Here is a 27826-nt window from a genome sequence, read left to right on the forward strand (position 1 = left end):
AAGCAAATGAACGGAGTTAAATGGTCCATGCATTATTAAAGATTACTGCAAGTGACAGAAAACGTGTCTCAGTCCATTAAAAGTGCCAAAACCTGCAAAAACGTCGCCTGAAAATTCACATTTCTCAAAAATTTCCCCGCTGGAACGCAACGACCCTCAAAAACAGGAGCAAAAATACCGAACAAATAACCGCATTAAAAAGGACAAACTCAGTCCAAAACGTCTACAGCTGAATAAAAACAGTCTACTCGTGTTGGGGAAAGCAGTCTGTCATCCTAAAAATGGATTTAAAACGCGTTTATATTCTGAATCCCGGTCAGGGAGGGAAAAACGACCCCATCTTGAAAACACAACCACCAGTCCATACGAAACAAATCCTCCACATTAACTCCAAAAATCAAACAACCCAGCTGCTCTAGCAGACGTCCTGCAAAAAGATCGTGTGAAAAATAACTCCTACTTTGAAAAAAAAATCAAATAAAAATCGTGCGATCCTCTCAAAACAAACAGGGTTTTCACCGTCTACACAGCATCACAAAATGTACGCCACCAAAGCCAAGCAGAAAACGACCAGAAAAATGCATTAAAAACAAAAAAAACACCAAAAATTCTCCAAAGATAGTTCAAAGTCAGTCAAAAAATAAAAAAGGTGACAAAAAATCTCTCGAATCAAAATACTCACCGGGAGTTTAAGACTAAAAATGATTAAAATTCGGTGCTGTACTGTTTTGTGGATACAGTCCGTATCAGCTTGTTCAGTAGACACCGACCGACAGGCGAGTGCACGAAATGGCGGAGACCAAAAGCGCACTGAAATAAGCCCCGCCCCGCTCTGCATATCCTCCAATCTCATTGGCTACATTTCAGCAAGCTGGTGAAACACGCGGTAGCGATTGGTGGATGAAGACGTCCATCGTGTTTCTTTAACTCAAATCCTCGCTTGATTGGTTAAGGCAGGATTTGTTTAGAATCCTCCCACAGAGCTGTAATCGCTTTACAAAAGCCTTTTTAGCCCTGTTTATAATAATTTACAGGCTGTTAATCTGAAATAAAGCTGCTCAGCTATTACAAAAATGTTCGGTGGTATTTAAAAACTTTTTTTTATTACAACAAAACGTTTGCTATTACTCAGTCATTGTTTTCGTGGCATTTTTTACAGTCACAAAAACATTTCGTAGTAAATACTGTATTTATTTAATATCGTGTATAAAACGAACAATATTATTAGTACCCAAGGTTGATTAAAACTGTTAGAATAATTTGTAAACAAGCACTTTCATATGAATAAAATACTAGTGTTTTTGAGCTAATTAAAGAATTGCTAATGTAACGTAACAATAATATAAACCAAAATAAGGTAGTTTTCTTTTATATTATAATACTGTAGTTAAAAAATAAAGTTTAACTGATGTACCAGTTCTTACACTAGCAAACACATCATTTAACATTATTTACTTAAGCATATCTTCATGTGGGTTGTTTGAATAAACACATTTATTTGACTTGACTAAACAGCTAAGCACATTTTCCAAACAAATCTGTTATGCTAATGCTTTCATCAAAATCATAGTTACGAGAAATGATGACAAGTAAAATGGCTAAAAACAGAGTGTTGTAGTTTACAGCACAGTACCATTAATGTACTAAAACTGTAAAAATGCTACATAAAGTACCCTTCAAATAACAATAATTCAAGTTTTATCTCATACTGAACAATATAAAATGGACGACAAGCTCAAACATCAACCCTTTTGTGGGCATGTGGACGGCATGGTGTTCACCACTTCAGCCTTCGGGATGAGTGAAAACCTGGAATGAACGACATTACATTTATTTTAAAATAATACTTTTTTTTCTTGTACTTGACTGCATCTGAGGCATGTGTCAACACTTATAATACCTTTCTTGTCGCTCGACTTGCTGCGTTGTCGTGGAAGAGTGAAGTCAAAGTGGAAAGATGAGGATGATGAAGAATCAGGAGTCTTCAAAACCTCCTCAAGCTTCACCTGCTCTTGATTCTCCTACACAAAAAGGAAAGTCCTCTTAATAAAAAAAAAGCATCAAAAACTAAAGTTATCCCTGCTAAAAAAATCCAGCTTAAACCAGCTGGTTGGCTGGTTTTAGCTGGTCGACCAGGCTGGTTTTAGAGGGGTTTTGGCCATTTCCAGGCTGGTTTCCAGCCATTTCCAGCCTGGTCTTAGCTGGTCAGGCTGGAAAATGACCAGCTAAATCCAGCTAAAACCAGCTTGACCAGCCTGGTTTAAGCTGGACATAGCTGGTTTTGGCTGGGCTCCCAGCCTGCTAGGCTGGTCAAGCTGGTTTTAGCTGGTCATCTCACAGCCTAACCAGCTAAGACCAGGCTGGAAATGGCAGGAAACCAGCCTGGAAGTGGCCAAAACCCCTCTAAAACCAGCCTGGTCGACCAGCTAAAACCAGCCAACCAGCCTAGGCTGATTTAAGATGGATTTTTCAGCAGGGATGTAGCTTATAGCAGTGGGAAGCATGATCACATCACAGCACGAAGGTCGCTGGTTCGAACCTCGGCTGGCTCAGTTGGCATTACTGTGTGGAGTTTGCATGTTCTCCCCGTGTTGGTGTGGGTTTCCTCCGGGTGCTCCGGTTTACCCCACAAGTCCAAAGACATGTGCTATAGGTGAGTTGGGTAAGCTAAATTGCCCGTTGTGTATGTGTGTGAATGAGTCTGTATGGGTGTTACCCAGTGTTGGGTTGTGGCTGGAAGGGCATCCCCTACATAAAACATATGCTGGATAAGTTGGCAGTTTAATCCACTGGACTGACCTCTGATTAATAAAGAGACTTAGCCAGAAAGAAAATAAGTAGATGAATAAATGTTGGAAAAATTATTTCAGCAATTTATTTTCAGTGTTTCGGAAAGTTTATTTTAATATCAATGCATTACAATCTTGTGTTATTCTATAAAAAAGTAACTAGTAAAGGTGAGTAATATACATATATATTAAACCAAAAATGAATTGTGAGGTTAATAAACGTCAGGCTAAAATAAATGTAAAATCACGACTGTGGAGTTTGAAGAGCAGCTCAATCGAACCTTTGAGGGTTATACATGAAATATAGGATAGTAAAAAGAATATGTAATACTCCTAATGCATATTCAGTTTGAATTTCTCATTTTTTATTCATTTGAAGATATTCTGACCGAGCATGGTAAATATAAATACAACGACAACTATATATGTGTTCAAAAACAGCAGAACATAACAATGTTTGTTTTTAGTTTGTGTCTTTTTCCATTTCCCCCTGCTAACCAGCAGATGTCCTCAGTGTGCTGCGTTTCCAGTGCATCTGACCAGTGAATCCAGCTTGTGTAACTGATCTAATAAAACTCTGAAATTAACCATCAGAGTCCGTTTAGTGGAATAAAAACACAAATATTTTTTCCATTATTTTCACAAAGGACACAAAGATGCCAAAAGTATAGTGAAAACCTGAGGTATTTTATTTTTAAACTTTAGTTTGCTACCCTGCATGGCAAGCATAGGTTCTATGCAATTTTGTATCATCCCCTCCCTTAGTATAACAAGTTAGCTTCTAGATAGAGATCATCTTTAAATAACTAGTAAGCTTTAAAAAGTAATCTGATTACGTAACTTAGGGTGCTTTCACACCTACACTTTTGTTTCGGAACGTGTCTCGATTGCCCAGTTAGCGCGGTTCGTTTGGCATATGTGAACAGGGCAATCGCGCTCTGTTCCGCGCCAAAGTAATCGCTCCGAGATCGCTTGAATGAGGTGGTCTCGGCTCGATTGAAACGAATCCTGGAGCGGTTCGATTACAGTGAGAAAGCGATCCGATCCGAGCGCGGTTATATCACAGTGTTTTATGGATATGTAATAGGCTTACGGCTATATGAAGAGAGAATTTTGAGCATGGCGGGAAGTTTCGCGAGTCTCCGGATGCCCGCAAACGAGTGATGATCTCCCGGTAATCTCGCGTCTCCCTCCCGGTCCTCAAATAGGCATCGTCGCGCATCCTTCTCACCCCTCCCCACCGCATCTCTCCTCAGACACGTCGTGCACCCTGTCAATCACCATTAAACCACCACCTCTCCTGACAGCTGAGCGGGACGCTGCAAAATAAACCCTGACACTCTGACCAATGTGAGGAGATTTTACTCGCACGTGACTTGTTTTTAGCTCTTTTGGTCCGATTAGAAACTTTGCAGTGTGAAAGTGAACCGCTCCAAGAGCAAAGAGCAACAATGTAACAATTGTAATCTCTGTTTCAGAACAACTGAATCGATTCACAGGTGTGAAAGCACCCTTAGATTTACTTGAAACACATTATCCTCGAACTAGGGTTATCATGATACTGGAATTTGATACCAATCGCTACTGAAGTTTTAAAAGCGTCCATTTCCCGCAAACATTTAAGTATGGTGGCCGGGAAGTGCAAAACAACATTACAAAGTGTGAAACACGTTTATAAAGCTTGAGACAAATATACATTTTGGAAAATATCTGTACCTATCATAAGACACAATTACACAGGAGAAGCGATTATACCAAGGACGAAACTAATTTACATTTTAGGAAAAAAAATGAACCAGACTTAAAACCCTTTTACCAGTCTTAAAACAAATTTACAATGATGGAGTATTTAAGCAAAGGGAATGTACCACACTGTATCTGTGGTTACAACCACTGTGCAGTTAGTTCGGTGAACCGGTGACCTTCACGGCTAATCACAGTCATTTCTGTTGAGCATGTGCACAATGGCAAATCAGCGCTGTTTAAGAACGTGCTCAACAGCGCTTAAATGTTCGCAGGAAATAGACATTTTTAAAACTTCAGTACGGATTGGTATCGAATTCCAGTATTGTGACAACTCTACCCCTGAACTGTCTGTAGTGAAAGATGTCTGACACTTACATCAGATGGACTTTGCTGGAGTTTGATTTTGAATTCAGGTGTGCTTTGGCTGTCTTTCTTCCTCCCTTTTTCCTTTTCTTTCTCCTTCTCCCTCTGTTGGAGGATAGCACTGCGAGTGGCTCTGTATTCCAGAGCGAAGTCGCTGACGGTCTTACAAAACGCCTCTGCACTGGTTTCTCTCACCATGGAGCGCGAGTAACCCAGGAACAGCAGGAACGAGTGGAATCTGAGGGCAAGGAAGAAATAAGTGGAGAGCAACAAACACAAATAGATAATAATAAAAGAGAGCAAAATAACTTTTTGCATGTGGTTCAGTGCAAATTTGTTTAATGAAAGATGCATTGGCATTAACAGAGTGGGTAGTGATGGATTATATGCAATCAGATTACAAAAATCAAATGTAGATGAACTACTATTTAAAATTCTCATAATCTGACTACAGTTAAATTTTTATGGATTACAAGATTACATGTTATTTACACATTGGTAAGTAAGTTACAATCCATTTTTTGTCATTATAAACCTGTTGCTTATATACATTTTTGATTCTTATTGCTTATTCAGCGCAGAGAGGGAGGGGTGTGAAATCACGCACGGACTGAAAAAGTTGTATCCAGCCTAATAGCTGGATTAATTGTCTTATGTTGTTTAGTGGAACAGTCGGATGACTTTTATATGCTTTCCCTGTTTGTTTACACGATAACTTCATTTTTTGGAATAAAAAGATAATGACGGCACTTCATCACCTTTTTTTATTAATTTTATTTTAATTATTTATTTATTTTTAATTATTTTTTTGGGGTTTTCACCTTTATTTTTGACAGGACAGTACAGAATTGACAGGGAAGCAGAGAGAGGGGAAGGATTGGCATAGGACCACGAGGCGGAATCAAACCCGGGTCACCACGAGCACCGGAATACATGTGTTGACGCACTAACTACTACACCACTGGCGCCGACCACTTCGTCACTTTTCTACAGGTACTGTTTACTAACAAGATGACTGGCCTGTCATACATAATACAGCATTTTTGGCTGTTTAAACATTGTTTTAAAATGTTGCCACTAGACATGATTTCATTTTAAGTGCATTGAGTGAGGGGGGGGGGGATTACTTTTTTGACTACGTCATTGTCATAAATAGAAACATTTGATTTAGCAGTGATATTGCTGTGAATTTTATGTTATTCAATATAATTTTTTTGTAATGATGCTGTTTTTTTTAAATGTACTTAAATAGTTAAGTGTAATCTATTCAATAGTATAAGGTTTGATTGGTTGTGTTTTAGTCAGAGTTACAATAATAATGAGGTATATTACATAGTGCATTAAGACTCGAGAGGTATATTAGTGTTAATATTTTTCAGTATTTTTTTAGGTATCAATACATTGCACTTTAAAAAAATGCTATTGAGATCTGTTGCTGATAAAGAATGAAAGATTTTTTTCTTTCTTTCTTTAAAATTGTACTAGATTGTCCTACTTCAATATATTAATCAAGCGTTAGCACAAAAGTAATCTAAATGTTATCCAAAAATAATCAGATTACATTGCCATAAATCTAAATGTAATCCAAAAGTAATGGGATTACAATCCCATAAATCTAAATGTAATATAAAAGTAATCAGATTACATTGCCATAATCTAAATGTAAGAGGATTACATCGCCATAAATCTGAATGTAATCCAAAAGTAATCCCATTACATTTCTATAAATGTGTATGTAATGCGATTATATTATTGACTACAAATGTTCTCATGTAATTTGTAATCAGTATCAAATTACATTTCAAAAGTAATGTACCCAGCTCTGGGTATTAATTTGTGGGTTTTACCTTTTGATGGATCTAAAGTATATTAGCGTTGGTAATATGAAGTATTTTAGGTGTTGATATATTGCAATGTAATAAGAAGCTATTGAGACAGATTGCTGATAAAGAATGAAAGTTATTTATGGCTTGTTAAAATAGTACAAGATTACCTCACTTCAATTTTTGTGACATCAAATAAGTGTTAGCACAAAAGTAATCCAAATGTAATCCAAAAGTAATTGCATGACATTACCATAAATCTAAATGTAATCTAAAAATAATTGGATTACATTGCCATAAATCTAAATGTAATTGGATTACATTGCTATAAATCTAAATGTAATCCAAAAGTAATTGGATTACATTGCCATAAATCTAAATGTAATTGGATTACATTGCTATTAATCTAAATGTAATCCAAAAGTAATCAGATTACATTGCTATAAATCTAAATGTAATTGGATTACATTGCTATAAATCTAAATGTAATGAAAAAGTAATTGGATTACATTGCCATAAATCTAAATGTAATTGGATTACATTGCTATAAATCTAAATGTAATCCAAAAGTAATTGGATTACATTGCGATAAATCTAAACGTAATCCTAAAGTAATCAGATTTCATTGCCATAAATCTAAATGTAATTGGGTTACATTGCTATAAATCCAAATGTAATCCAAAAGTAATTAATTACATTGCCATAAATCTAAATGTAATTGCATTACATTGCTATAAATCTTAATATTATCCAAAAGTAATCAGATTACATTGCCATAAATCTAAATGTAATTGGATTACATTGCTATAAATCTAAATATTATCCAAAAGTAATCAGATTACATTGCCATAAATCTAAATGTAATTTGATTACATTGCTATAAATCTAAATGTAATCCAAAAGTAATTGGATTACATTATCTAAATGTAATATAAAAGTAATTGGATTACATTGCTATAAATCTAAATGTAATCCAAAAGTAATCAGATTACATTGCCATAAATCTAAATGTAATTTGATTACATTGCTATAAATCTAAATGTAATCCAAAAGTAATTGGATTACATTATCTAAATGTAATATAAAAGTAATTGGATTACATTGCCATAAATTTAAATGTGATTGGATTACATTGCTATAAATCTAAATGTAATCCAAAAGTAATCACATTATATTCCTATAAATGTGTACAGAAAGTGATTATATTATTGACAACAAATGATCTCATGTAATTTGTAATCAGTATCGGATTACACTTCAAAAGTAATCTACCCAGCTCTAGGTGTTATTTTGTGCGTTTTACCTGTTGATGACTCTGCGGTAAACAGCTCGCAGCACCTTCAGTCTTTCCTCGCAGTCTTTCAGAAATTGGTGGAGCTGTTGATGGAGGGATGATGCCTCTTCCACACATCCATCTTTCCTTCCTCCACCTTTCCTCTTCTTTCCATCCTTCTCAAGAAGTCGGAGTTGATCCCATGATGCTTTGCAAAGGACCTCGAGCTGGCAGAGATTCAGCTGAACTTGCGTATAGTCACACTAGTGTGCCAATGTTTATCAGAGACAGGAAGAGAGGGATCAAATGAGACGAGAGAGGGAAACTCGGTCAGTAGGAAATGTCCAAAACAGGATGCAAATTATGTGGATATCATCAAAACATCTACTAGATTGTGAATGAGGGTTTGGAAAGATTTTGATGAATAGGCTATTTCCCAGTCCACAGACTAAACACAAGCCCTCTCCATTTTGTTTTCTGTAACTGATAATGATTTGATTCTCTGACTATTGTATTCTTTTGTTAGTTTTTTTCTTTTCTTTTGTATTTGTAATTAGTGTACCTCTTTACATAATATACAGGGGTTGAACAATGAAACTGAAGCACCAGATTTTAGACCACAATAATTCATTATTATGGTGTAGAGCAGGGGTCACCAATCTCAGTCCTCGATGGCCGGTGGCCCTGCAGGGTTTAGCTTTAAAGGGCCAAACCCCCTCGTTTCAGCAGTGTGTTTTCACACCTCTACTTTGGAAAAAGTCAGGAAAGTGGCCGTGTCCAGCTCTGTTTAGGGGGGAGTGTCGGAGGAAGAAAAGTGGGATGATATGGGAGTGTCGATTTGGGCACGCGCTGAGTTTCAGAGTCAAACACACACACACACACACACACAGGGGAGAAAGTGACAGTGTTTACCTGGACATCAGTAATCAAATTATTTGCCAAATTATTAAATGGTGGACTTTAACTGCAGTTTGGCTCTTTCATTCAGGAATTTCATTCATGCCCCTCGCGACAAACGAGATATTTGATTTGAGGAACTGCTCTAAGCGTGTATTTTTCATGCAATGTTTGATACCGCACGGCGAATGAGGAAAAAAAAACTTCCGCATTTCTCTGTAACTTAGATGCACTCGGCAGGTAGCGTCAGAAAGCCGCGTGTGTTATTCCAGTCACAAAATGCGGTGAAAATCCTACACTACAGTGATAGTTTGGTTGCGGTGCTAACATGTTTACACTCGGTGTAATAGTTCGATATGAACTAACTTTGCCATCTAAATAAACAAAGACCACTGGTCTTTCACTTACCAAATCTGTAGAGACAGGACAATCCACAACAACTACCCACATAGCAAAATTTCTCTGGCCCAGCTCTGGCCCACACAATCAGGTTTTGCTTGGCCCACATGCCGCAGTGAATTACGGTACATGACTGGACCAAATCTGGCTTCCAGACAAGGGCCAAACACAGACCATATCTGGGCCAAGTCTCAGCCAAGTTAATAACTCATAACTGGGCCTGAACTGGGCCAGATAGGTTAGTGTGTCACGATTGCAATGAAATTGATAAACCCATGGAGTGATGCGCTTTAGGCACACTATGAGCACGCTTTTTCTCAAAGTGACCTGATTGGTAGAATTTTTTTTCTTTACTCAAAAATGATTTTAGTGTATTTTAAATGTGGGTCAAGACTGGCCAAACTCACATGGCCCACTTATCAAATTTTTAAATCTGGGCCAAATACTACGTTTTTCATCTGGCCCAAATCTTGTGTGCCGCCTTAAAGACGGTGCCACCTCTGCCAAACCCGGGCCATGTTTGGCCCACATGCTGTATGCCAGTGCCGGATGAATGCCTGCTGTGCCAGCTTTATGCCAGAATTCTTTGCTACTAGGGTAGAGCCGCGTCTTTATTAAGATATTAAGACGAGACGATCAGCAAATCCGGATCTCACCATTTGCAGTTGAGAAAAGCTCTAGGGTAAACAATGTTCCTTAGACATGTAACGTTATTGCTGAACCAAGCATTAGTCATGCATTATTGCAGCACACTTGGAGACATAATACAGTTCTCCCAGGTACAGACGTCCAGTAAACACGCTGGAATACAGGCTAAGATCTCATGGCCGTGACTCAGCTTCAAAAATTTGTTTCGAACCGGAAGTACAAATTTGCTCGAAATATCGCAAAAACAACCAATTTTCACTTTTTAGTGAGATATAGGTGTCCTAATAGTGTTTTTAGCAGTGTGGGACACATATACAACTGTCAACGGCTCAAAAAATGTGTTTTGGTGTTTCATGACCCTTTAACTTGCCTCAATACACCTGCCAATATGTTTCAAGTATACCTAGTAAGGCCTTGTTTAGCTTGTTCAGGTGTGTTTGATAAGAGTTGGAGCCAAAACCTGCAGGACACCGAACCTCCAGGAACAAGTTTGGTGACCCCTGGTGTAGAGCCTCCATATGCAGCCTACACAACTTCGATTTGTCTTGGGAATGGCAGATACGAGTCCTGCACAGCAGCTAGAGTGATGTTGAGCCACTCTTCTTGCAGAATAGTGTTTAGCTCACCACGTGATGCTGGTGGAGGAAAATGTTTCCTGGCTTGCTTCTCCAAAGTGGCTCAATAATGTTTAGTTCTGGTGACAGTGCAGGCCATGAGAGATGTTCACTTTCATGTTCATCAAACCACTCTGTCACCAGTCTTGCTGTGTGTATTGGAGCAATATAGTCCTGATACATGGCACTGCCTTCAGGATACAATGATTTACTCATTGGGTCCGATGCTCATTCAGAATGGTTCAGTTCCCATCTTGCACAAGTATTTCGCCTAGAGAAGGCCATAATATTGCAGCCCAAACCATCACTGATCCCCCCATGCTTCACTCTGGGCATGCAACAGTCCGAGTGAGACACTTCTTTGAGGCTTCTCCACACCGTAACTCTTCCAGATGTGGGAAAGACAGTGAAGGTGGACTCATCAGCAATGCTTTATTTGTAAATAGTGAGGTCCCGGAACAGATCAGGGTAATGGATCCTGCTTGTTACCAGAGGGAGAGGTAACAGAACATTTGCGCAATCAAATTGGTGGGCCTATGTAAGTGTATAACAGCTTGCATTAGTATCTTTTATAGTTGTGTTTCTCAACTGGTGGGAACATTTTCAGTGGGTCGCGGAGTCTGTGATTAAAAAAAACCAAAAGTTAAATTTTTTACTTATTTTGCTTATGCGGGACTTTTATTTTGAAATGCGTGCGCGACAACCCTACCGTTGGACATGTGAAATTTCATTTAATTATTGCAACAAATATGTCAAAGTGCAAGTACGACCACGAATATGTAAAGTATGGATGTATACATTGATGACAAAAAAAGTCTTAAAGCCTCAGTGTCATATGTGGTGAGGTGCTCTTCTAAGAGAGCATGAAACCTTCTAAATTAAAACAACATTTAGAAACCAGAAAACATGTTTTATTAACAGTTTATTATTAACAGTATTTGTTGTTTTTACTTTGTAATATTTTTATAATTTGATACATTTAGTTAAATGACAGCAATAAAACAGTGTTTAATTGCAAGTCTTTGTGATTTTCTTATGATGCAGGGCTCGAAATTAACTTTTTTACTTGGTAGCGCCGGTGCTCCCAACTTCAAATATTTAGGAGCACCAAAATAAATTTAGGAGCACCAGAAAAAATTTAGGAGCACCCACCAAAAATGAATGAGCACAGCTGCAAATTGCTTTTTAAGGGATTTATTGTATTTTAAAACAACATCAATTAGGACTAACAAAAACCAGAAACAACTATCTGACTAATGCTGCGAAGACATTGATATTTGTGTGCAATAATTCCAAAATGAATGTCTAATAATTAGGCTATAGAATATTAGTGATGATGAAAATGACAATAATAGTAACAATGAATTACATTTCTCATTATGATGCTGCCTTGAATGTGCATGAATGTAGGTTATCTGCTATAAAAAGTCTGTTACTTTATGAAAAATAATTGTTTGCATCAAACAAAAATGAAGCATTGCAGTAAGAAATATTGATTTTGTGCTGCTGTTTTATATGCATGTCAATTTAATAAATAATATTTCTGCTACAAAACAAACAAAAGATTATAATAAATCATTCAATTCAATGATGAAAGCTGCAAAACAGTCATCAGTAAATAAATAAAAAATAAAAATAATTTACACCTCAAAAAAGAATAGACAAAAGAAAGAAAGTCTCACTTCTATTACTTTAAAAGATTTGGTTTCATTTTGTGTCAATTTAAAGGTTCAGTCTGAGCTGATCTTCATTTTTCTGTGTTAGTGGAAAAGCTGGCGAGTCAGTCGACCCAATTTATGAGCAGGCAGAGCAGGATTCTTGCGGTGACCACCGGCGCAAAACCGCTCTTTGTTATGAGCTGCAGTTTCAGTGTAAACTTAGCAAAGGCGAGCTTCTTTGGCGATGATATGTACAGTATTAGATTTGACTTTTAGCGGACATTTGCGCTGAACACGCAGTGAATGCAACGCATGGAGATTCGGGCGCCTTCTCCAAGAAGCGCGTACTCGATTGATCTCAGCTGGTGGATCATTACTCACCACGTGACGTGTCATGATCGCTCTCATCTGCACCTCAACTTTAGGTGGAGTTTGCAAACCTGTGTGCTTTAAGTTTTCACTCTTCAGCCGTTTGCATTTCCCGTGGTCATAAAAGCTCCTTCCCTGTCATCTGACAGCGGAATACCTTGAGTGAATGACAGCTAATATGAACCAATATAGCGGCAGGGAAGAGCGATTCAGCACGTTTTTACAAAAAATCAAAACAGGTCGCACTACAACCATTATCTGCAGTCGCACTAATGCGCCCAAATATATTATGAGGTCGCATTGATTAATTTTCGGGCGCATATGCGACCAAAATGGTCGCAATTTCGAGCCCTGTGATGTATCTGTCACTTCTTGTTTATGTTAACAAATAAATACAAATTAAGTATAATTCCTAAAATAACATTATAGTTCCTAAAAAATTGGGTCGCGGCTTGATGACCATGTAAAAATGTGGGTCCCATGGCCAAACCAGTTGAGAACCCCTGTTTTATAGTGTGCATGTCAGTACAGACGCAAGCGTAACTGGCGCTCAAGGCAAACAAAGGTCGTGCTGCCCTCATGGTGTTCAGGTCACAAACCAAAGCAAAGAGTGGAGGAGGAAGAGGGGTGGAGGGTGGTGGAGAAGGTAAGGGGGTTGTCGCGGAAGAAAGTGAAGAATGGGGGGGTGAGGTTTTGGTGCGGAGAGGGAACGGTAAAATGAGGTGCTGGATCAGATTTCATAGGTTCCGGCACAAATTAAGCCCTGCTCATCAGAGAACAATACATGTTTCACATCGTCCAATATTTAGGCACAAGATTTATGATTCAGGTTCATTTGGAATCGGACAATATGACTCTTCATTCCTTACATTTAAAATAGTATTTTTACTAAATCTGTAGTTCATCTAAATACATTACTTGCAAATAGAGCAACATTTCTAGCACAAAACACAAGCACGTACTGTACCTTGCTGGCTTTTGTGACTGCAGTGATGTCAGAGTAGAGATCAGAGGATTGTGGGTACATCTGGAGCAGTAACACACACACGTGATGCAGGAGAGGCTGTCGGCCGTGAGTGTCTCTCACCTCAGAGAGTTTGCACAGGTAACTCAACTCAAACCCTTTGGCCTGCACCAAACACAAACCATCACATTACGTTAGATGTGATAATTAAAGGGGTCCTGTCATGTCCCTTTTTTTGAGGTAAAATAATTCTCTGATGTCCCTACAGTGTGTGTGTGTGTGTGTGTGAAGCTTCAGCTCAAAATACCACACAAATAATGTTATAGAACTCTCTGAAACTGACCCTTTTAGACTTTGATCCTAATTGTGGCGTTTTAGTGATGGTCACTTTAAATTCAAATGAGATTGTACTCTTTTTCAAATGAGGGCGGAGCTACAAATGCCTGTGTGTCAGCATAGTGGCAGATTAAAAGCAGCACTAACATCATCTGTTTGAAAAAGGCTGTTTATGCTAATTAGGGAGAGTGGTCACTAGTGGGCGGGGCTTTCCTCCTCCGATGACACGTAAAAAGGGAGATTGTCAATCAAAGTGTTTCTGCAGACTGTTTTCATCAGGTGTAATTATAAAAACATATAATGTTTATCATTAGAGACTGGTTATATTCACACACTGCTGACACACAATTGTGTTTAAACCCCTTTTAAAAGTGATTTTAAGGTGTGACATACACATCTTTCTTCATAATCATACCAAAGAGCTTAGAATGACCAAAAGGCGACACTCAATAGAACGTTCCATTGCAACAGCAGCACCCAGCAACAGGCCTGGATTCCGCCATTTTGGAGTGAAAGTGATCGGCCGTCCATTGGATCTCATTACTTTTGCGATGGCAAGCAGCTGCTTTGTTTTTTATTTATCTATTTAAAAAGCGTATTAAAGCTGAGATACAACCTGAAAGACGACAATACAACACTTATTATCACAATCATCAGCACTTTTAATAGTTTATTTTACAGACTTATAATATACTGTTGTTCTATTGGAGTTTTTATTCCAAAATGGCAGCCGCGCCCTCTAGTGGCTGTTTCCCAAATTACACTAGAGTGTCGCCTCTTGGTCATTCCAAGCTCTTTGATCATACTGACCTTACAGCCGTTTAGGAAGTTCCCGACGGCCAGCACAGTTGCGAGGATGCATCGAAACGTCTGATTGGTCGCCAGCTGCTCCATGGCGAGCTTCAGATGAAAGAGCGGCTCTGCAATTTCCTGTTTGCAAATATATGCATGTAAACATGAGGTGAAAGATAGTTAAAGATAACAGAGTTGAAGAAAACAGAGTTGATAATAACAAGGTTGACAATAACAGTTGAAGGTAACAGAGTTGAAGATAACAGAGTTGACAATAACAAGGTTGACAATAACAGTTAAAGGTAATGGAGTTGAAGATTACAGAGTTGACAATAACAAGGTTGACAATAACAGTTAAAGGTAATGGAGTTGAAGATAACAGAGTTGATGATAACAGAGTTGACAATAACAAGGTTGACAATAACAGTTAAAGGTAATGGAGTTGAAGATAACAGAGTTGACAAAAACAGTTGAAAATAACAGGGTTGACAATAACAGAGTTGAAGATAACGGTTTACGTTAACAGAGTTGAAAATAACAGAGTTAAGATAACAAAGTTGACATTAACAGAGTTGAAAATAACAGAGTTAAGATAACAGAGTCGACGTTAAGAGAGTTGAAAATACCAGAGTTGACGAAAACAGAGTTGAAGATATCAGAGTTGAAGATATCAGAGTTGAAGATATAAGAGTTGAAGTTAACAGAGTTGAAAATAAAAGTTGACAATAACAGTTAATTAAGAGTTGATAATAAAAGAGTTGAATGTAACAGAGTTGACGATAACAGTTGATTAACAGAGTTGATGATAAAAGAGTTAAAGGTAGCGGAGTTAAGGATAACAGAGTTGACGATAACAGTTGAAAATAACAGAGTTAAAGATAACAGAGTTGACGTTAAGAGAGTTTAAAATAACAAAGTTGATGATAACAGTTGACGATAACAGAGTTGATAATAACAAAGTTAAAGATAACAGAGTTTACGATAACATGATTGACAATAACAGAGTTGAAGATAACAGAGTTGATAATAACAGGGTTGAAGATAACAGTTAACGAAAACAGTTGAATATAAGAGTTGAAAATAACAAGGTTGACAATAACAGTTGACGATAACAGAGTAGACGATAACAGAGTTGACGATAATAGACCTGACAATAACAGTTGAAGATAACAGAGTTAAAGATAACAGTTAACTAAAACAGTTGAAGATAACAGAGTTGACGATAATAGACCTGACAATAACAGTTAAAGATAACAGAGTTAAAGATAACAGTTAACGAAAACAGTTGAAGATAACAGAGTTGAGGATAACAGAGTTGAGGATAACAGAGTTGACGATAACAGAGTTGTTGATAACAGAGTTGAGAACAACAAAGTAGAAGATAACAAAGTTGAAGACAACTAAGTTGGTGATAACAGAGTTGAAAATAACAGTTGAAGATAGCGGAGTTGATGATAAGAGTCGAAGATAACAGCATTGAAGATAACAGAGTTGACAATAACAGTTGAAGATAACAGAGCTGATGATAACAGTTGAAGATAACAGAGTTGACGATAACAGTTGAAGATAACAGAGTTGAAGTTAAAAGATTTGACGATAACAGAGCTGATGATAACAAAGTTGATGATAACAAAGTTGAAGATAACAGAGTTGAAGATAACAGAGTTGACGATAACACAGTTGTAGATAACAGAGTTGACGATAACAGTTGAAGATAACAGAGTTGAAGTTAAAAGATTTGACGATAACAGAGCTGATGATAACAAAGTTGATGATAACAAAGTTGAAGATAACAGAGTTGAAGATAACAGAGTTGAAGATAACAGAGTTGACGATAACACAGTTGTAGATAACAGAGTTGACGATAACACAGTTGTAGATAATAGAGTTGAAAATAATATAATTATTTTATACCCAAACAGTAATGACAAGCTCTATTCAGATTTTCCTAACCAATCTAAGCTTATTATTTTATATAAATGCTCACTCTCTCCAGTGTGTCATGGTCCAGTGTGAATGCCCAGAGCTGCAGTCTGGCCCTCAGATGAGGGACGTCCCCCAGGGTCAGGAGACACTGCTCTGCGGAGCCCAGAGCTGAACACGGGGCCCGAGCCTTCGCCTCCTTTATCAGATTCAGCTCGTCTTCAGTGGGAATCAGAGTCTGCAACCTCTGAACCACAGGAAAGAGAAACACAAGCATGGGTTACTGCTGTCAGTGTTGGATAGACCAGTGTTTCTCAACTGGTGGGTCGTGACCCAAAAGTGGGTCGCGGGAACATTTTCAGTGGGTGATCAAAAAAACAACAAAAGTTTAATATTGCTTATATCGGACTTTTATTTTGAAATGCACATGTGACAACCGTACGGGACTTTTAATTTGCAAGTAACCTGGGTTAAGCACTCTCGACGAACTGTATGCAGTGCAAAAAACGGGGCGTTTATGGTGTTTTCTTTTAAAAAATCAGCAATCTCCACTAGCTGAGTGATATCCAATATAAAGTGGGTCTCAGATTGTAAAAGAAGCACTGCATAAAATTACATTTCCCCTGCCATGTTTTTATAATATGAGCATTTATTTTACCCCAGTATATTCAATGGAGCTTTTGCGCTAACGTTAGCCTGCCGATTCTGACGGGCGCGTGCGAGTAAACTGTTTTTTGTCTTGTTTTACGATTGAGCAACTAAATGAATGCCAAAGTTTATTTAACTGAATGCATTTTAATGACATTACAACATCGATGCTGTAAAAGGAACCGTATAAAATGGGAAAAAAGTTCACAAGGTCACCGGAAAGTTTATCTGTATGGGAAAAACACTAACGTTCGCTCTGCATATAACCCTTTGACATGTAAAATTCCAGCGCAATTACGACCCCGAATATATAAAGTGTGGATTTACATATTTTGACAACAAAAAAGGCTTAAAACCTCAGTGTGTCATATGTAGTGAGGTGCTTTCACAAGAGAGCATGAAACCTAAATTAAAACGACATTTAGAAACCAAACATCCCAGTTGCAAGGAAAAACCTGTGGACTATTTTCCAAGACGACTCCAAAAGCTGAGGGCATCACAAAAGTGCCGAACATATTCATGTTCAAAAGAACTACAAGTACATCTTACTGTGCTCACCGTGTAGCAAAGACCAAGAAAGCCCACACAAAAGCAGAACAGCAAATAACTGGTGATTATTATAAATGGTTATGATTGTTTTAATAATTTTACTTCAGTTTGCTGGTTTCTGTTCAGTTCAGCCAGATCAGGGTTAATGTTTTATAAACAGTTGAGTTTAGTTAATAGTAACTTAACTTTTCCTTACCCTAACCACTGTTTACTGTATTTAACATTTTTACTTTGTAATATTTCTATAATTTGACACATTTTCTTAAATGACAGCAGTAAAATATTGTTTATTTGTTAGTCTTGGTGATTTTCCTATAATTTATCTGTCACTTGTTGTGTATGTTAAATCTATACATACACAACTAGTGTATCTAAATACAAATGAATTATAATTTCTAAAATTATATTATAGTTCCTAAAAATTTGGGTCGCGGCCTGATGACCATGTAAAAATGTGGGTCCCATGGCCAAACCAGTTGAGAACCCCTGGGGTAGACTACACTCAAAAAAATAGCCAAAAAATATGCAGTGCTATGTTGTCTGGGATGGTGTTGCATATCACAATAAAGAAGCCTTGTAATAAACTGCAGCACATTTTCTGTTATTTTACAGACTTATTTCTCTCTATATTATTTATTATGCATTATATTATTACTTTAAATGACTGAAATATCAGTAAAAGTCAGTTTTCTCAACAGTAGAGTTGAATTTTTAAAGACAATATTTTTTTTGTCTAGAAAATGCTTCTTGTCTGAAGAATTTGTAGATATCTGGACTAGAAACAAGACTCAACTAAGTAAATATAAAACAGACGAATCTAACAAGGAAAAGCATCCCTAGTAGCAAAGAATTCTGGCCCAGATTTGGCATAAAGCTGGCACAGCAGGCATTCATCCGGCACTGGCATACAGCATGTGGGCCAAACATGGCCCGGGTTTGGCAGAGGTGGCACCGTCTTTAAGGCGGCACACAAGATTTGGGCCAGATGAAAAACGTAGTATTTGGCCCAGATTTAAAAATGTGATAAGTGGGCCATGTGAGTTTGGTCAGTCTTGACCCACATTTAAAATACACTAAAATCATTTTTGAGTAAAGAAAAAAAATTCTACCAATCAGATCACTTTGAGAAAAAGCGTGCCCATAGTGTGCCTAAAGCGCATCACTCCATGGGTTTATCAATTTTATTGCAATCGTGACACACCAACCTGTCTGGCCCAGTTCAGGCCCAGTTATGAGTTATTAACTTGGCTGAGACTTGGCCCAGATATGGTCTGTGTTTGGCCCTTGTCTGGAAGCCAGATTTGGTCCAGTTATGTAACGTAATTCACTGCGGCATGTGGGCCAAGCAAAACCTTGATTGTGTGGGCCAGAGCTGGGCCAGAGAAATTTTGCTATGTGGGATTACAGTGAACATTCTGTAGGACTATACGTTTCCAAATAAACATTTCACAACAAAATTCAAAATGGCAGCTAAAGTTTTATTCACGTATAAATAAATCAAGCTGTATTTTGATATCATATTAAGTGTGAAGTGAGCAGTAGTGTATGGTACACACACCTGTATGTCCTCTCTGTCCAGCACAGTGTTGTCCATGCTGTGGATAGCAGGAGGCAGCAGGTGAGCCGGCGGGAGACGGCTGAGCGCTATAGTGATGATGTTACTGCGTTTTACACCCAGAACACACACACATGACTGCTTCTGCTGCACCGACAGAAGGAGAAATAAACACTGAGAGCTTTTTTAGATGCTTTTTAGAGGCTTAATCACATTCTTCAGACTCTAAAATCAGTACCTAACAGTGCAACTTGTGTTACTCTGTATTTAAATGAACATCCCATACAGCAAAGTGATACATGGAAATATATGCACATGACATTTGAGTTCAGATTTGGATATTGCATGAAAAATATGTCCTGTACGTTTTATCCAGTGTCTTTTCTTATTTATAACTTTTATTGCTTTAACTCTCAAGCATACATTGCTTTAGAAAAAAAAAGCTTTAGATTTTAATATTTCCCATTCATTTCCTAAGATTAAGGAGGTTTTTTTTTTTTTTCAATCACTTAAGATTGTTGACTCGAGTCCTCTTTTCTTATGTTTGTTCAGATGGTAAACTTAAAAGCAAAATAGTAAATAAATATACAAACAAACAAATAAATAAATAAATAAACAAACAAACAAATAAATGAATGAGTGAATGAATGAATGAATGAATGAATGAATGAATGAATGAATGAATGAATGAATAAGGGAAAAATAGCCAAGTGTTAAACTGCACAGATTAAGAGGACTATTTAAAAAAAAATCTTAATAAAGTAGTTTTGGACAAAAATGACCTTTGGGAAGAAAATTTAGGTAAATTTTCTTTAAAAAAATAAAATAAAATTATTATATATATATATATATATATATATATATATATATATATATATATATATATATATATATATATATATATATATATATATACATTTTTCCTTACTCTAGAGTCTAGATAATAAAACCATCATGACAAACATATATTGAAAAACATTGCAAAAATAGCCACTTGCCTGTATAATTTTTCAATCACTGGAATTACAAATATACATGCGTGTTCAAATATATTAGATATGTTAACATACATTCAAATATTTATTTATATAGTAACATTCATTCAATTACTTTTCAGTAATTCATTTTGCCCTTCCAGTTGCAACCCTTCTCTGGGAAACACCCATACACACTCATTCACACTCTCACACTACGGATAATTTAGCCTACCCAATTCACCTGTACCGCATGTCTTTGGACTGTGGGGGAAACCAGAGCACCCAGAGGAAATCCATGCCAATGCAGCGAGAACATGCAAAATCCACACAGAAACACCAACTGGCCCAGCCGAGGCTCGAACCAGCAATCTTCTTGCTGTAAGGTGACAGCACTACCTACTGCGCCACTGCATCGCCTATAAATTAACATATCTAATATATTTGGACATACATGTATTAGATATGTTAATTTCTTTATGGCCAATTCTTTATTTCACAATGTTATTTGCATATATGATAAATATTTCATAACGGATATCCAAATATAAATTTTGCATGTCATATGTAGTGTGCATTTATTGCCATGTATCAGATTTCTTTTTGCAATGAATAGCGTTTCCCTGATTAGCTCTCATCCTGCATGGACAAAATAAATAAATAAATAAATAAATAAATAATTAAAAGAAGTATTTATTAGTAATGTTTAAACGACACTTTCACACTGAAGAAGCTACAGGGTTTACACATAATAGTTGAGCCAAACCGATTACAATAACTTAATCATTTTTAAAAGTTTATGTGGATTAAACATAAAAACAAATTGTCCCTCTACAACTTAATAAATGTAAGTGTTGTTTTAACCCATTTTAAATATGTATTTTCAACAAGCAGCAAAAGCTATTACACTAAAAAAATTATTCAGAGATGACTCCTTGAATTTACTGAAATGTTTTAAGATAAGTGGTTGTAAACAATTTGTTTGGGCTGGACTTAAACAAGCAAAGTTAAACATTACTCAGTTTAATTTGTTTGCTTAAATTCAACAGAAATAAATTGCAACAATTTTGCAGACAACATTTTTTTCAGTGTATTTGAGTGTACAGTACACTAAAAACAAAAGTAATTGGATTTACTGAAGATTTTTGCAAAAACCTTATATGGGCTGAATAGATTAAATATTGTAATTTTAAACTTCATTTGTTTGTTTAAAATCAGCCCACACACAAAAAAAGCACTGCTTGTTCGAACTGCTTATTTAAAATGAGCTGAAACAACTCAATTCCTGAGAGTTTTTGTGGGACAACGTAATTGTTTTATGTTAAATCCATTGAAATTTGTTAAGTTCACTTAATCAATGGCGACGCAGTAGGTAGTGCTGTCGCCTCACAGTAAGAAGGTCGCTGGTTCGAACCTCGGCTCAGTTGGCGGGTCTGTTTGGAGTTTGCATGTTCTCCCTGCCTTTGCGGGGGTTTCCTCCGGGTGCTCCGGTTTCCCCCAAAGTCCAAAGGGATGCGGTACAGGTGAATTGGGTAGGCTAAATTGTCCGTAGAGTATGAGTGTGAATGAGTTTGTATGGGTGTTACCCAAATATGGGTTGCAGCTAAAAGGGCATCTGCTGCATAAAGCACAAGTTGATGGTTCATTTCGCTGAGGTAACCCCAGATTAATAAAGGGACTAAGATGAAAAAATGAATGAACTTAATTGATTTGTGTTAGGGGAACATGTTGCAATTTCGTGGAGCCCAGCATTTTTGTACAGTGCAAATAAATTGTTTACTTACCATTAAATAATGTAGTAAATGCAATAAAAAAAAATATCAGCGTAGGTTTACTTATTTTTGTTCATCTCTTCACATGCAATTGAAGTCTTACCTGTCGTCCTGCTGTGAGACTGCAGAGGGCGCTGTTATTTTTGCTCTCAAACAGGTATTCCAGTCTGTTGGTGTCCAGATGAACAGGCTCCAGAGTGGCCCAGATGGACTGTGGCCCAAATCGGCCCACTCTCGGTAAGGGCTGTAGACTCAGCAGCGCCCTCCAGTGGAGCCTCAGAGTACGACTCGACCACGGTGATTCACTGGCTAGAGATACGGGTGGGGCTAAAGGCGGAGGGGGCGGAACCATGGGGGAGGCTGTCGTCTGACTGGGTGAATTGTGAGTGGAGTCGCCATCAATACTGTCCAGCTCAAGATCCTCGTCGTCCCATAGGTCGGAAAAGTCGAGAGCATTCAGGCGGAGCAAAGGGGTGTGGCTAATGAGGGAAGTCCAGGAGGAGTTCAGAAGGAAACATTCAGCGGGTTTCATCTGGTCTTTTTGGTGATTAATTTTTTTGCGAAAAGTTTACAATTAAATTTTTAAAACTAAATACAGCAGGAATTTTTTACCTCAGTGAAAATTCGTACAATAATAGTGTCCGGGAAAAGTAGTATATTATACGCTGTAAAAAAAACAACAACAAGAAACAGATTAATGATTAATTGTGATTAGTGTTTTTACATAAAGCCGATTATTTAGTGATTATCTTTTCTACGGAAAGTTCACATTTTTTTTTAATGATTTTTAGGAATTTTTAATTTAAATAGTGTCAGAATAAACTGTCAGAAATTATACAGAAAAAAATACGGTAAAACAAAATGTGCAGTAAAATACCATATTATTTTAATTTATAGTATTATACACCAATGTTTTAATGTACTAGCATGATACAATTTTTTACAAAAAGTTAAAGTTTGTATTTTTTTATGATCTTTACAATTCTTACAATTAAATATGCAGTCTCAATAAACTCGACAGGAATTAATTACCCTAAGTAAATAATTGTCCTGGAATAGTGTTGAGAAAAAGTAATATATTATACACTATTATACACAAAAACAAAAAAGCCCCTTACCGATAAAAATACTTAAAATACGGTACTTTTTAAAACCAAAATGTACAGTAAATTACAATATAATATTCATGTATAGTATTATACAACAGGGTTTTAAAAAACTAACAAGATACAATTTTTACGAAAAGTTTTTACATTTTTTTATATATATAAATATATACTTTTACAATTTTTACAATTATATACGCAGTCTCGATAGACTTAATAGAAATGAATTACCTCGAACAAAAAAAATAAAAAATTGTCCATGTATAGTGTTGGGTGATATATTATACACTGTAAAGAAAAGAGCAGCTGAAGTTGCTAGAACCTTACGATTGAAAATACTGTAAAAAAAAAAACATTTTACAGTAAACTACCATATTATAGTAATTTATAGTAATATACAGTACATCAGTTTTTTGAACCTACACTTCATACATTTGTTACACAGACAAATAGACAACCATATGATGAAGTAAATTTACTATTAGCAATGTTACAGATTTTTACTGTAGCATTATTACAGTTTTTTACGTCTGAAATTACGGTCCTTGTTTAAACAATGACCATATATTTTTTTATTATTATTTTATATATATATATATATATATATATATATATATATATATATATATATATATATATATATATATATATATATATATTTTTTTTTTTTTTTTTTTTTTAAAGTGAGATAAATTAATATTTTACCCAAAGCTGTCCTAGAACAGCGAACATTTTAAAAAATGTTTACAGTAAACTACAATATTATATTAATTTATAGTATTGTACAGCAGTGTTTTAAAGTACTAACACTTACACTTCATACATTCGTTACACACAGACAAATACACAACCATATGAGAAAGTAAATATATGGTTAGTAACTATTAGCAATGTTACAGATTTTTATATGTAGCGTTATTACTGCTACAATTACGGTATTTTTTTACAGGGTAATCTTAAGTCACTAATATCGTTATTAGTCACTTTTTAAGGAAAGTACTGTGAAAATATGGGTTACTTTTGCATTTATTTAAAGAGTGAGACAGAATAATATATTACCCAAAGCTGTTCTAGAATAGCGTAATTTTGTATTACAGTAAACTACAATATTATATTAATTTACAGTATTATACAGCAGTGTTTTTACGGACTAACACCTTCATATCTCACATTTGTTACACAGACAAATACAAAACCATATGAGAAAGTAAATTTACTATTAGTAACAATTAGCAATGTTACAGATATTTACTGTAGCGTTATTACTGATACAATTACGGTATTTTTATTATTTTTTACAGTGTAATCTTAAGTCACCTAAAAACAAAGAAGTGATTAATGGTGTTACTTTTTAAGCGTAATAATGTGAAAATATGGGTTTTGCATATTTTAAAATGTGAAACAGGTGTAAAATTTTTATATATTACACAATGAATAGCGCACATTTTCTTTTCAGTGTTTACAGTAAACTACAATATTATATTTATTTACAGTATTGTACAGCCGTGTTTTGAAGGACTAACACCTACACTTCATACATTTGTTACACACACAAATACAAAACCATAAGCATGAGCAAGTCAATTTACGGTTAATAACTCTTAACAATGTTATGGATTTTACTGTAGCATTATTACAGTTTTTTTTTTTTTTTAACCACTGAAATTACAGTCAACATTTACAGTGCAATCTTAAGTCACTTTTTTAAAAAAATTAACGGTGTTATTTAATCACTTTTTAAGTAAAATAATGTAAATATATGGGCTTCTTTTGCAATTAAAGAGTAGGATTTTAGGTTTAGGAGTAAGAGTAAGGTTTAAAATTGTAATATTTACCTTTTTTTTCTCCCCAATGCTGTTTAAGAACAATGTTCATGGACAAATATCCTCAAAATTTCCTCATGAATGTTCCTCAGTTTTCCGTTGTACAAAAAAAAAAAGACAAAATTTAGGTCACCGCGATTATCGTATCATATAGTTACGATTTCAAGACTCTGGTAAAGACACGAAGTCTGCAGGATTCAGTCAGCTCCCCATCCAGGTGTATTCGGCACTTTCTGAGCTCCTAAAGTATGTCAGATGCTACAGAAACTCTTCATTTTCAGTCTTTTGGAGACCAAGAGTGAGACGTGCTGCTCCGTTTGGCTCCCAGACCCTCATACGAGGGCTCGATTGGACAGAAAAGAGTGTTTGTTGGGGTGTTTATTTGAGTTGCGCCCTTTTCCCTTCATTTCCTAATCTCTCCAGCATCTCCTGTTTATACGGCCTCTATACTGTAAGCTATCTTCACTATCTCTCCGTCTCCACCCTGCTTTTCAGTCTCTACATCTCTCCCAGGTCATGATGCTGTGATTTGAGGATTAATGTGCACGCTGGGAATGGAAATGAATGGAGTTTTTGATCATGCAATAGTGTTAAGGGCATCGCTGATGTTAATGTTGCACATGCATGATGGTCAGGGATCTGGAGTATTTGCATTTTAAACTGTTTGGTCGCTTGCTAAATCTCAGGATATGAAATGTTTTCTTTAGATTCGACCTAATAAGCTTGAAGAGCTTGAAACAAGTTGCTGGTTGTGTGAAAAACACAGAGCTATTTGTCAGTTCAACTCTACAAAACTCAACATATACAGTTGAAGTCTGAATTATTAGCCCTCCTGTATATTTATTTCCACAATTTCTGTTTAACTGAGAGCAGACTTTTCTTCAACACTTTTCTAATCATAATAGTTTTAATAACTCATTTTTAATAACTGATTTTTTTTATCTTTGCCATGATGACAGCACATAATATTAGACTAGATATTCTTCAGGATACTAGTCTTCAGCTTAAAGTGACATTTAAAGGCTTCACTAGGGTAATTAGGGTAAAGTTAGGATAATTATCCAAGTCATTACAGTGGTCTGTTCTGTAGACAATCCAAATCAAATTTTGCTTTAAGGGGGCTAATAATATTGACCTTAATCACCTTAAAATGGCTTTAAAAACATTCAAAACTGCTTTCATTCTAGCCAAAATAAAACAAACAAGACTTTCTCCAGGTGACAAATATATAGACATAAAAACACTGAAAAAAATGTTCGTCTTATTTAAAACTTTTGTCTCGATTCCACTGTAAATATCTAAACATTCAATCAAGAAGCGTTTACTAGACAAGCAGTAAATGTGGTCTTATTATTTTTTAGAAATATTATGTCAAGATTAAGTGAGTTTTTTTCAAAATCTCTCTTTTTTTATCATGCATTAGTAATTTACAAATACAGCACAAAACAAACAAACAAACGGAAGACATTCGACGAAAGACGCCAAAAACAGATTCATAATAGCTTACAATAGACAGAGCTATTAAGTGAGTTTTTCCGCGGACATGGTAACGGGTCCGTGACATCATCGACTTTCTCTTTAAGATTTAAAGGGCTAGCATTGCACCAGACTCCCGTAAGTGGTGTCGTTTGAAAGTGTAGAATCTATATTTTATGCATTACTTTGGTTTTTATTTTACTGTAAAAAAGTTATTTACACTTAAATACACAGTATTTTGGATACCCGAGCTGGGTATTGAACATTGGTTCATTTTCATATTTTTCATATGACACATGTACAAGTTATAGCTCGAATGAAAGCTCTTGCCGGTGCTTATATGGTTCTAGCATTACTTTTACTGAATTATATTCACATATCAAACAGTTGCCGAATGAATCGCGGTGTTTCCATGGCGCAGAAGTGAAAACAATACATTCATGATCAATAAGCAGCCCCAGATAGCACAGACAGCTGTCATCTCTTACCTTATGCTGTGTGCTTCAGGGCCATTCTCCTCTGTTTTTGAGGTGATGTGCATAAGTAATCCTTTTATATGTCTGACGTGGTCCAAACACAGTGAATTATGTTTGATCAAACAAAAGAATAGTGAAATATGTAAACAATGATCGCTCCTTGTGGCTTGTACAGCACCTCTCATCAGTTGGAATACAATAACCTTTGCATAGATTATGGTGGAGACACTTTTCCTATGATCACAGACATGTGCAGGAACCACCAACATTAATTACAGCACGCTAGACCACACAAAACCTAAAAGGTAAACTCTCAAACTTGAGTTTATTAAAAAAAAATAGGTGTTTATTTTTTAGGTGTTGATTATAACACAGAAAACATGTACAGTTATTTTAAACTGGAGTTTAAAGGGCACATAGTTTACCCTTTTTTATGATTTAATATTAATATTGTGGTTCTTCTGAGTGTGCCAGTTTGTGTGGTGCTTCACATGAAAATTAGTCTTGGCTTCCCGCCCAACGTAACAAGGGGGGCGGAGCCAAACGCTCCCACGCTCTGTGCTTGCAACAGACAGGCTGACAGACAGAGAGAGAGAAGCTAAGCTAGGATGAACATTCAGCCGTACATGTACGACTCGGACACAGACCAAACAGAGAGTACAAAATCATTTGTGTCTTTGTATAGTTTTTACCCTAGTAGCAAAGAATTCTGGCCCAGATTTGGCAAAAAGCTGGCACAGCAGGCATTCATCCGGCACTGGCATACAGCATGTGGGCGAAACATGGCCCGGGTTTGGCAGAGGTGGCACCGTTTTTTTAAGGCGGCACTCAAGATTTGGGCCAGATGAAAAAC

General features: G+C 36.4%; 2 protein-coding genes across 25 annotated transcripts in view; both read right to left on the bottom strand.

Moving 5' to 3' along the window:
* zgc:55733 overlaps positions 1-774 on the bottom strand; it is a 38232-nt gene extending 37458 nt beyond the window's left edge. For all 19 annotated transcript variants that reach the window (XR_012382338.1, XR_012382339.1, XR_012382341.1 and 16 more), the window contains 1 exon segment: positions 683-774. The gene's annotated coding sequence lies outside the window, so the exon portion shown is untranslated.
* On the bottom strand, positions 683-27273 carry si:ch211-63p21.2. 6 transcript variants are annotated; one of them, XM_073907909.1, is made up of 11 exons: positions 26986-27273; positions 22705-22757; positions 22196-22571; positions 19350-19493; positions 16659-16841; positions 14690-14809; positions 13547-13708; positions 8025-8257; positions 4911-5136; positions 1901-2021; positions 683-1809 (listed from the first exon to the last, which is right to left on the bottom strand). In XM_073907909.1, exons 3-11 carry the CDS (start codon positions 22442-22444, stop codon positions 1778-1780), a joined length of 1470 nt encoding a protein of 489 aa, XP_073764010.1. In that variant the 5' UTR covers positions 22445-22571; positions 22705-22757; positions 26986-27273; the 3' UTR covers positions 683-1777. The 6 variants fall into 6 exon arrangements, with proteins under 6 accessions (XP_073764010.1, XP_073764009.1, XP_073764011.1 ...); XM_073907908.1 differs by lacking the exon at positions 26986-27273 and adding an exon at positions 25034-25809; XM_073907910.1 differs by lacking the exon at positions 26986-27273 and adding an exon at positions 23211-23313.
* Positions 27274-27826: the final 553 nt, after the last annotated feature.

Source organism: Danio rerio, chromosome 7 (genome assembly GCF_049306965.1).
Source record: "Danio rerio strain Tuebingen ecotype United States chromosome 7, GRCz12tu, whole genome shotgun sequence".
In the NCBI taxonomy this organism is placed as follows: Eukaryota; Metazoa; Chordata; class Actinopteri; order Cypriniformes; family Danionidae; genus Danio; species Danio rerio.